The 12,562-nt window shown below is 34.8% G+C and overlaps 1 protein-coding gene across 3 annotated transcripts in view; it reads right to left on the bottom strand.

Annotated features, from left to right (window-relative positions):
- Window positions 1-12,562, bottom strand: part of LOC150095180 (calcineurin-binding protein cabin-1-like) — a 1,028,489-nt gene that overhangs the window by 265,757 nt on the left and 750,170 nt on the right. For all 3 annotated transcript variants that reach the window (XR_016550194.1, XM_090411711.1, XM_090411712.1), the window contains exon 35: window positions 11,149-11,303. Coding sequence is in view for 2 of the 3 variants with exons in the window: in XM_090411711.1 (XP_090267837.1) it covers window positions 11,149-11,303 (155 nt within the window). In the remaining variant the exon portion in view is untranslated. The remainder of the gene's footprint in view (window positions 1-11,148; window positions 11,304-12,562) is intronic.

Raw genomic sequence — 12,562 nt, 5'->3', positions numbered from 1 at the left:
TGGGAAAGAAGGTATTTGTTCAGAATGGATTTGAATTCCTTAGGGAACACATCAAGGGGAAGACTGTTCCACAGTATAGCAGTCACAGGGATGAAGGAGGAGAAGGAGAAGAAACTTATTTTACGGGTTTCATGGTGCACTGTGTAAGGATGTTGAGCAGCAGCTGCACGTGTTCCAACGAGCTTAGTACGAAGTGGGGGAATTATTGATGCCATTTTGGATTAACATTTCCCATGGAAATATTTGTAGAAAACACATAGTGCAGAGACCAATCGTCTGTGCGAAAGTGGAGGGAGTGAGTTGGTAAGAGATGGGTCATTAATAAGTATGAGTATTCTCCTCTGTATTGAGTCAAGCATTTTGGAGCTTTTGGGATCCCAATATGTGGGAGCAGTATTGGGTGGATTTGTTGATTTGTATAAGGTTAACAGCTGTTCAGGGTTGAAGTAAAGTCTTGAGTGAAAGAGAAATCCAAGTTTTTTAGAAGCTGAGGATGCAATGGCTGTTATGTGTTCATGCAAGGAGAGGCTTGATGTCAGGTTAATTCCAAGAAGAGAAATCGAAGACTGTCTGGCAATTTGGGTGTTGTCAAAAATAAAACTGGGAGAAAATGGTTATTTTTTATGAGAAATGAGACAGCACTGGATTTTGTTGGCTTTTGTTGCTGCCATCTTTGTTAACATGGTAGTCATAGTGGGCTTGCATGTGGCCGATTTTTAGATTGAAATATAACTGGTTTAATGTACTAAAAGTACTTACACGTTGTGCTGGAGTTTTCTGCTGCTTAGTACCAGCTGTTAAGATTTCTGTTTGATGTTTAATTTGAATGGGAAACTCTTGCAATAGTGATAAAATGTGGGAGCACTAGTTTATAGTAGCTTACTCACAGATGCCACCTGGTGTATGTCTGGTGTCAGCAGTCAAATTCTCAGCCAGTCAGATGATCTGGGGCTGCAAGTCTTATCTTGGTGTTGGTTGCATCCATTTCAGAAAAGGTTGATTGAATGAACGAGTGTACCAGAAAATTTCAGAAGAAGAAAGATGCTGCGTACTATCAGAGACCACTTTACCATAACGATGAACTGCATCTTTGAGGTTGACTCTGCCACTTGTAATAGACAATAAGTGTAAGTAATGCTATTAGAACCTTAAAATGAACCATACATAATGAACCTGTTTCCTGCTATGGCCAGGAAACAGCCCAGATCTCAGCCCCATTGGGAATTCATCATCACCATCAAATTCCTGATATATATATATATATATATATATATATATATATATATATATACACCCTCAAGGGGGTGTACAGGATATGATAGTACTACATGAAAAATTACATCATTACTAACTTCCTATCTAAAATTTTCCTCCAAATCAGTCTGTTACCTGTCAAGGTAACAGACTGATTTGGAGGAAACATTATCAGATCGTATTTCTATCTTCTAAAGCACCTTTTACTATATCAATTGACCTATATCTTGGTCTTCCTCTGGGTCTTTTTCCTTCCAACCTGGCAGAGAACACTTGTTTTGCTAATCTTTCCTCTCCCATTCTGCTTAAGTGACCAGACCACCTGAGATTAACTCTGCTAATGCATTCCTGGACGCTGACAATGTCAATTTTTTTCCTAATATCTTCATTTTTAATATGACATTGCCATCGATGCCATCTATTCATGCCCCTAATCATTCTCAGGACTCATATCTGCAGTCTCTAGTCTTTGATCAAGTGTTTTACTTCTGACCCAGCTCCCAGATACATAAGTTAAAATTGGCTTGAATATTGTCTTGTATACAGCTAATTTAGTGTTCCGACTAATTTCTCTCTTATTCCATATGAATTTATTCAATTGACTTCCTACCATCAGCTTTGTTGATCTGATGGTAGGAAGTCATTCATGCCTTTGTTAATTTACCATTTTCATTAAATATCATGCCTAAGTCGCAGAAATGTTTTACTTGTTCTATAGGTTTTTCCATTCACAATGCAGCTGATATTTTCAATGTTTCTGCCTATTTTCATTGCTATCCTTTTAATGCTGACCTTCATACCATATCTATTACAAGAGTTATTCAGTTTAGTCAGGGAATCTTTGCAGACTTGTAGCGGATTTATTTTGAAGTATAATATCATCAGCATTAAGCAAAGAGCTGACATAAAACATCTCAAATTTTGATATCAGGCTTAATACCACTTTCCACCATAATGTGATCCATGCAGATAATGAATAACAGAAGGAATAATGTACATCCTTGCCTGACACCAGATTTAACATCAAACCATCTTCCTGTACTTCTTTAAATTCAGACTTTTGACTTACAACTCAAATAAAGACTAAGTATTGCTTGATATAATGACCCATTGTCACCATATAACTGTAGTGTTTAAATTAACTTCTCTCTTGGCACGTTCCCATATGCCTTTTCCAGATCTACAAAATTTAAATACAGATCTTTGTTACATTCCCATGATTTCTCAACTATCTGTCATAAAGTGAAAATGTGATCCTGACAACCTCTATTTAGCCTGAATAAAGCTTGTTCTTCACAAAGCTTCTTTTCCACAATCCTTCACAACTGTTTCTCAAGTATACTATATGAGATATAGTATACTAATGTTCCTAGTAAGATATATGATATCTTACTAGGAACATTCAGTAGAGAAATACCTCTGTAATTCTCACATTGTTTTTTTTTTTCTTTTTATATATTAATACTATGAGAGATCTACTCCAATCATCTTGAATTCAGCCCTCAGTCCATGCCTTCTGAAATATGCAGAGCAGCAATTAAGACTTTTATACCTCCGTACTTGAGCATTTCTGGTTGAATATCATCTACTCCTGCGACTTTCCACATTTCTGGCTTTTTTTACTTCAAGTATGGATATGTATACCTGACTACATGGCTGGTCAGTGTTTTTTACCACAGTGGTGTCATCAATGTTTCATTCATTTAGCAATTTTTCGTAGTAATTACTCCATACTTTCCCTGTTTTCATTTCCCCTTTATCATCTCTAATTCCTTTTACAGCACTATTTCCTCGATATTACAGCAAAATTTCATGCCGGCTGAGGTATCGCCCGGTTAGGTTCGGCAGGGAACCAGGGTGAACAGCGAAAAGTCAGCTACTGGAACAAATCTATAAACACACCCCAAATCAATATCACCACAGTTAAAGATCGGTGCTATCAACATAAGAAGCCTGAATGGCAAAGAAATGAAGCTAGCTGAAGAATTAGATAAGTACCGGATCGACATAATAGGGGTGACTGAAACAAAAAAGTTCTGTGCGGTTAGCCTAGTGGCTATGCGCTTCGCAACCATATGCCTGGGGAAGGAGTGTCCTAGGTTCGATTCCCGTCGGTGACCTGAGGAGCTGAAGGATCTTCCTCAGCCATAGCCAAGTTAGCTAGTCTTGGGCGTGGACAGCAGGGTTTTTCCCTCAGTTTAAACTGGGGTTTTTCATCCCGCAAAGCAGGAAAACTGGCCTTGAGAACTCAACACTACAGGCCATAGGATACACCAGAGCATAAGGCTGACCACCTTATCCTGTAAACGGAGTGAGGTCCGATGATCAATGGACCCTCGACACCGCAAGGTAAAAGAGGGTATAAGGAAGATGAGGATGATGAAACAAAAAAGACAAAAACTGGTGAGATCTTTCTGAGAAATAAATACAAAATGTTATATTCAGGCAATGACAATCAAGGAAAAGAAGGAGTAGCCACAGTATTCAATACTAAATATGAGGCTAATCTTCTTGAATGGCAAGCAGTCTCAAGTACAGTGACGTGGGCAAATTTGAGAATGGGGAACTGGACAATGAGACTTATTTGTGCCTATGGTCCCACAGAAGGTTCTACTAAGGTAGAAGTTGAGGAATTTTTTGAGGCTTTAGAAAAAGCAACTGACACAATGAAAAATGAAAAGTGGGTCCTTGTTGGGGATCTAAATAGTAGAGTAGGAAATGATTTTGGGAAAATCATTTCCTACTCTGGTAGGAAATGATTTTCCTACCAGAGTAGGAAAGTACAAAAGTATTTTGGGAAAATTTGGAGAAAAGAGCAAAGCTAATAATAATGGCAACCTGTTGGATTTCTGCTCAGCACATGGACTGGTTACTACTAACACCATGTTCCAACATAAAAATGTGCACAAATTCACATGGAGAGAACAGGCTAGGAATAAGAAAAGTCTCATTGACTATGTTATTGTTGATAGTGATGTTTTCTTCCTGGTGTAGGACATCAGAGTGTACAGAGGATTTGAAATTGGAAGTGATTACTATTTAGTCTTCAGCAGGATAAAATTGAATTTCACATTGAAAAGAATAACATTTAAGAAAGTTTCAAAGCAAATAAAAGTTGAGCAGCTCTCAGATGTGATCTGTAGACTAAAATAGAAAGATTATTAAAGAAAAAATGAAAGAGTTTGAGAACAGGAATCAAAACTTGGAGATTCAGTGGTAAGCCCTGAAGAAAGCTCTGATTGATTCAGCTAGAGAGAGGCATGTGGTGAAGTTGACTGCAAGGATAATAAAATTAGAACTCCATGGTGGACACAGGAAGTTAAAGAGGCAGTGAAGGAAAAGAAGAAAGCATATCAAAAGTTCCTGGCAAATAAGTCAGCTTGTGCTCTTAGAAAATACAGAGACAAATGTAAGAAAGCTAAACAGTGTGTAAAACTAGCTAAACAAAAGTCATGGGAGGACTTTGGCAAGAATATAGAAAATAAATATCAAGAAGGTGGCAAAATATTCTGGAGGTTGTTGAAGCTTAGGAATGGAGGAAAGAGTGCTGTAAAAGGAGTTAGAGATGATAAAGGTGATATGAAAACAGGAGAAAAAAAAAGATATCCTTGAAGAATGGAGTAATTACTTTGAAAAACTGCTAAATGAAATAAGCACTGATGACAGCACAGTGGTAAAAAAACCCTGACCAGGCATGCAGTCAGGAATACATATCCATACTTGAAGTAGAAAAAGCCATCAAAGGTTTGAAATGTGGAAAGGCAGCAGGAGTAGATGATATTCGACCAGAAATGCTGAAGTATGGTGGTAAAAGAGTTTTACAGTGGCTGTACTGAATAGTTCAGAAAGCCTGGACAGAGAGACAAATTCCCAATGACTGGAGTAGACTTCTCATAGTACACATAGATAAAAAGGGAAATAAAACTGAATGTGAGAATTACAGAGGTATTTCCCTACTGAGTGATCCTGGCAAGATCTATGCAAATATACTTGAGTAACGGTTGAGAAGAATTGTGGAAGAAAAGCTTGGTGAAGAACAAGTTGGATTCAGGCCAAATAGAGGCTGTCAGGATCAGATCTTCACTTTACAACAAATAGTCGAGAAGGCATGGAAATATAACAAAGATCTGTATTTAAGTTTTGTCGATTTGGAAAATGCATATGACAAGGTGCCGAGAGAGAGAAGCTATTCAATACCCTACAGTTATATGGTGTCAATGGGGAATTATATCAAGCAATACTTAGTCTTTATTTGAGTTGTAAGTCAACAGTTAGAAAGAGCTTTGATCCTTTGAAGGAAGATGGTTTAATGTTTAATGGAAGATGGTCGCTGTTTGCCCTGGTTCTCTGGCGAAAAGAATGGGGGGGGGGGGTCTTGTTTAACCGAGCGACTCCCCAGCCAGGATGAAATTCTGTCATGTTGTACCATTGTTTTTTATTTTGGTTTAAGCCGATAGGAATACAATTTGGTTGGCAAAATCCGAAATGCCAACCCATCCTCTTTCGTTCAGTATCCAGGTAGGTACCTAACAGGGTGCACCATGAGAAGGTGACAATTGGGACATTAGGTCAGAATCCTTCATCGGTTCTGGGTTCTGCTCATTCCTTTAAAGATTATGCGGAGGTCTCCCTTCAGTTATATAGCTTTGATCCTTAAGCACTCCTGCCCACTGACAATTTGTGGTACCAAATGGGGACTGAAATACACAAGAAGCCATTATAAAGGTATGGAACCACGAATGAGACAGAGCATTGGTAGGGCATTTTTTCAATGCCTTACTGATGTCCTGCTGTAATAAGGGCAAGAGACAGGAAATACTAAAGAGCAAAAAGTGAATTTTTAGCTTTGAATGTTAGTAAAACTGTGTGGCTGAAGTAAATTTTGATATCAGTATGTTTTTCCAGTGACATTATCACTGTCCACTTCATTTGGAAATATTTGCAAATTTGTCAAGTTTGTTGTCATTTCCAAATAGTGTTACATCATGTTCTAAAAAGAGCCAAATATTAATCAAAAATAAAAATGTTATATTACCTTCTCCCTCTCAGGGGACCCTGTAACCCCTAGAGAGCGCGTCCCCTGGGTGGCGGATAGGGGAGCCCACCATGTGTGTGTGTGTGTGTGTGTGTGTGTGTATATATGGTGGGGTGGTCCGAATATACTGAATAAGGACTCGTGGACCAACAGGGCCATAAGGGGCAATCATCTTGATTGTAAGGGAAGCAGCACTCCCATGGACCCCTCGCTGGATCTATTCTCTCCTTCTTCTACTTTGAGGAAGACCCACTTACTTAAATCTTTCCTATAAGGCCTTATCAGCCAACTCTTCTTACTTTATGACCCTTGTGCTATTAGAGTACTCGAGGGCCATGGGGTCTTTTCATTTCTGGCCTTACAACTATGTCCTCTCTATAAACCTTACTATATTTCTTCTATAATCTACCCTTTCCCCTTCAATATACCCTATTCCTCCTATGGGTTTAAATTTGGAAGAAGGCGAGTTCAGAAGCCTTAAGGTAGCAGCCCTACCACTCAATTATTCCATCGTCAGGCTAGTCCCCTGACATGGAGAACATAACCATACTTGTAAGCTGACAGAAAAAGATAATCGGATTGAATCTATGGGAAACGACCCTGGAATGGAAAAGGGAAAACGAAAATGGAAACGACAAAATATAATACACATAGCAAACTGGAATATAAGAGGAGTAGCATATAAAGAAATAGAATTAGACCAGTTATTAAATGAAAAAAATTTTAAAACAGCAGTAATCACTGAAACAAAAAAGAAATTAAAACGAACTATGAGAACTGAAAATTTTTATGTGATATACAGTGGAATCGACAGAGACCAAAGAGCATAAGCAGGAGTCATGATTTGGATTCATAACTCCCTTTCAAAACAGTTAAAACATTATAAATTATGGAATGAAAGAATAATAGAAGCTAGAATAAAAATAGATAGAGGCTATTTAACAATAATTGGTTTATATGCCCCAGAAGAAGGAAGAGAACAGGATAATATTGATTTTTATAATCAGCTACAAAACATATATAATAAAATAAATAAAAATGATTACATAATTTTAGCAGGAGACTTAAATGCAAGAATTGGAAACACAAAAATTAATAATAATATAGGAATACATGGAGAACACACTCTAAACAGAAATGGTAAAAAATTGATTGACTTTGTAGTTTATAATAACCTAAAAATAATGAATTCCCTCTATAAACATAAAGACATACATAAATATACTTGGGCAGCCAGTATCTAGATAAAATAAAACAAAATGAAGAAATAGAAATAGAATGGCTTAATATAAAAAACCATACTAAATGCAGCAGCAAATGAAAGCTTAGGAAAGACCAAAAAATTCAATAAAAGAAAAAAACTGAAGATATGGGATGATACAATCAAAGAAATAATCAAAAGGAAAAAAGAAGCCTATCACAAATGGTTAAGCAGTAAAAGATTAGAAGATGAAATAGAATATAAAAGAATAAGATCCATAGCTGAAAGAGAAGTCAAAAAAAGACATAGAGAATCATGGAATAAATTTGTTTCTAATTTAGAACATGATTTATATAAAATAAGACCCAATGTATATAAGATTTTGAAACACCTAAATGCAGATACCAAAGAAAACATAAAATTAAACACTGAATTGAAATTAGAAGAATTTCTAAATTACTACACAGAACGGTGGACAGACAAATATTTTAAAAAAGACAACTGGCAAACAATTAACGAAAATGAAAAGGAAATAACTGAAGAAGAATTAGAAATCAGCCTGAAAGAAACAAGAAACGGAAAATCACCTGGAGAAGATAAGCTAGGTTCAGAACTATATAAATACGCCGGAACAAGATTCAAAGGAAGACTTATTATTTTTAAATAAAATTTACTGAACTGGTATCCCCCCAATAGAATGGAAAAAAGCAATTGTGATTCCTATCTTTAAGAAAGGTAATAGAGATGACCCTAAAAACTATAGAGGTATCAGTATACTAAATTCATGTTACAAAATATACAGCAGAATCTTAAATAACAAACTAATGAAATATTCTGAAAACTTTATTCTAGAGGTACAAAATGGATTTAGAAAAGGACGATCATGTATAGACCCAGTCTTCTGCCTAAAATTAATAATAGAGAAAAGAAGAGAATATAATTTAGAAACATATATTGCATTTATTGACTTTGAAAAAGCATTTGACAAAGTTAAAAGAAACATATTATTTAACATATTAAAAGAAAGACAAATACCAAATAATATCCTAAAAGCTATCACAAGTATATATGAAAATAATCAAATACAAATAAGATTAAATCATGAGCTATCATATACAAGAGAGATAAACCAAGGGGTCCGACAGGGATGTCCCCTCTCAGCAACTCTTTTTAATATCTACTTAAATGAAATAATAATAAAATGGAATAAAAATTTACATCAAGGAATTAAACTTTCACCTACAGTTAACTTAAACACTCTTCTCTTTGCAGACGACCAAATAATAATTACAAATTCTGAAGATAACTTACAGGAAGCTTTTAAATCTAAATGAGATATCCAAAGATTATGGTATGATAATATCAACGGAAAAATCAAAAACTATGGCCTTTAAAGGACAAGATCCAGCAAGAACTAAAATAGTATTAGATAACAAGTTCTTAGAACAGGTGAATTCATTTAACTACCTAGGATGTATGATCACTTATGAAAATGAAAAAGATATAAACATAAAAATTGCAAAATATTTAAAAATAACAGGAGTAATTAACTCTATATTTAAACCAAACCTAGTTCAAAAACAAACCAGGCTAAAAGTATACAATACATTAGCCCTACCGGTCTTAATGTATGTAAGCGAAATCTGGACAAAAAAACAAAAAGACAAACAAAGATTAATAACAGCAGAAATGAAGTTTATTAACCAGGATGCCCTCTTAAACGATTCAACGATGACTTCAAAGGCCGGAACAGGCCATACTAGGCCTAAATCCTTGATACGTATGATGATGATGATGATATTACCTTCTCCATTATTTGTGACAATTATTGTGTTATTATCCCTTTTCAAATAGGCATTCAAATTTAATTTAAAAAAAAAACATGGTTACAGCAGATTGACGCAGTTTCTATGAACATGACTGTATTATCCATTCTAAACCAGCTCTTTATAGTCTATTCATGCAATCAAATTAGAACAAATATCAAAATGAAAACACATATCAAGAAGAGTAGACCAAAGATGTGCCCTATCACCTCTACTCTTTAATATGTATATAAATAAAATTATAATCTGGAAACAGCACGACCCATTTGCTGACCTGGTTGGCAGAGTAGTTAGTGTACCTGTTCTCCAACCAGAGGGTCATGGGTTCAAATCCTGCTGGGGGCATGGATGTTTGTGATTGTCAAACATCCATGTGAAACCACCACTGCCCCAGTTATTGGTGGCCTGAAGTGGCTTGAAAAAGTTCTGTGTTAGGTTTCTAGAGCAGGGTTTCTGGACTACATAAATATAAATAAAAAAATAATTACAAAAAATACATAAAACTGATAAAAATGGAAAAAAAAATTCCTTGGCCTAACCACATTATAAATGTACTGTAGGTTTACTAATAACCTCTCATCAGTAAGAACCACTTAAAGACCCACTATTATATGCAGATGATCGAATTGCATTAGCTCATCAGAAGATGATCTAAGCAGATCAGTAGAATCATTAAATGAAATTTCAGCACAACATAATATGAGAATATCAAAAGAAAAGATAAAAATAATGGCTTTCAAAGGTGAAACCCAATAAGAAGTAAAACAGATAATAAAATATTAGAACAAGTAAATACTTTCAAATACCTGTGATATGCCTTATCATATCCCACGTATTTGAAAGTCACCTGGTTTCAGAAGGATGAAGAGATGTTGGAAAGGATCCAAAGGCGACTGACTAAGGTAGTTGCTGACCTCTGGAATGTTGAGTATGAGGAAAGATTGAGAAGATGTAATTTGCAGAGTCTGGTGGACAGGAGGAAGAGGGGAGATATGATAGAGACTTACAAGTTAGTAAGCAGTTGTTACAGGATCAATGCTGGAGAAGTTCTACAGAAAATAGTGGGAGATCGGGGAAGAACCAGAGGTCATCCCTGGAAACTATATAAAAGAGGATGTGAGTAGGGGAGTGAGAGGCAGGTTTTTTTCATGCAGAGTTGTAAATGATTGGAATGCCTTGCTTGAGAGTTTGGTGTCTGCAAGGAGTTTGAATGTGTTCAAGACACGATATGATGAGCTGTGTGTGTGTGTGTGATAAAAGGACCTCCCAGATTAGTCTTTGACTCCATAATAATATGATGATGATGATGTAAAAGATAGATATTAAAATATCTAATTTTGTTTAAGTAAACAACACAATAAATATTATATTTAAGCCATTTCTGGAATAAAAACACACCAGAATCAAACTATATAACACACTGAAACCAACTTTATTATATGGAAGTGAAACATAGTCCATAAAAAAGAAGAATAAAAAATGGATTCAAGCAGCAGAAATGAAATTTGTCAGAAAAAAAACTAGATATACCAAATAAGACCATAGAATAAATGAATAAATTTTACAATATCTGAATATAAAACTAATTAACTAAATATAAACAAAAATGGATAGAACATGTAAATTGAATGAAGAATTGGAGATTCCAAAAATACTAGATAAAAGATTCCAGATAAATGAAAAAAGAAGAATTGGAAGACAAGAAAGCGATGACGTGAAACTGGAATAGCTAATGTTGCCTAAAATCCACGCGAAGAAGAATGTTAGGAATGAAATGATATTCCATTACTAGCAATGAAAATAAAAACATATTATACTGAGAATATATTTACCTCTCCCTTTCTGATTTCTCACAAAAATTAGCGAAAGGACCTTCTGCTCCTTCTTTCAAAAATTTATAAAATATTATAGTCTGTTCTTGTGAAGGTGGATTACATTCATATTTCAGGAGAAGTTTTAAAACTGCTGCATGCATACGATAGTAAACCTATGAGGGATACAAATTGCATTGCAGTTTGATTAAATGTAAATTCAGAAATATTATAGGATGTGACATATTCTATCACCAATGCTAGGGGGGAGGGGGGGAAATAATATTCAACTAGAAAAATAAAATAAAGCAAAAATTCAATATTCAATTTCACAATCAGAAAATTATTAATTTCTATATGAAAATTTCCTGCCAACAAAATGGTTATTTTATGTGCATGTTATTTCAAATTAAGTAAAAAAACACATAAAATAACATATTTATTGCGCTGAAATAATATATCACTCCACATTAATAAATGATCAAATATATAAAAATTAGGAATTCTAACAAGAAATACCTCTATTTTATTTTATTTTTTAAAAATTGATGGAGTTATTGCAAATACATGATTATTGTAAAAGATAACTCATATAATGTATGGGTGATGGAGAGAGAGAGAGAGAGAGAGAAATCCTAATTAACCATAACATGTTATGGCTTAACAGGAAAAATATGACATTGATGATATGCTGAATATGTGTTTAGTCATGGAGGAGCGTCAAGATACTCTAACGCAGTATTGCATGTACAGCTGAAGACGATGTGAGTGACATGCAGGAAATAGGTGGCATCTCATAGCAGACCTGTATCTGGAGAGCACTGAAAGCTGTTGCTTAGTTTAGGGAAAAAACAGTGATATTAGATAAAAATTGTATTAGAACTAGATTGTATTGTGGTTATAATTATTTTTTTAATATAAATGTAGTTAATATAGTCATTGTCGTTCGTCAGTGAATTTAGCACTAGTGTAAAATTGGTGATTTTTTGTTTGTTTTATTGTTTTTTCCTTAGAAAATTAGTGTTTTATATTATATTAGTGTTTTTAGTATTTTATAACATTTTTATTAAGATATTTCAACAATAAGTAATGCTAAAAAGAGCACTGCAGGTGAAAATAAGAAGGCTAGTCCTGTTAACAAAGTTACTGGAGTTGTGGAGGAGGTTAATGAAAATGAACTAATCTCCAAAATAGAAAAAATGAAGCAGATCATCATAGAAATGATAGGGGAATATAAAAAAGTCGAGAGGTGTTTAAAATGAGCATAGGGAGAAAATGAAAATTAAGCAGCAAAATAAGAAACAAAAAAAGCACAGAAATAGGTAAGTCAGGAAGTAACGGAAATGAGGTAAGTGATGTTGTTAGTAAAAAGAAAGAAGTAATTTGGTATGGTGACTATATAATAAAACATGCTATTGATGAATGAGCTATACCT

This window comes from Typopeltis vanoorti, chromosome 21, assembly GCF_054136105.1.
Source record: "Typopeltis vanoorti isolate ZY-2024b chromosome 21, IOZ_Tvanoo_1.0, whole genome shotgun sequence".
NCBI lineage: Eukaryota > Metazoa > Arthropoda > Arachnida > Uropygi > Thelyphonidae > Typopeltis > Typopeltis vanoorti.
This window is presented reverse-complemented; position numbering and strand designations above follow the sequence as displayed.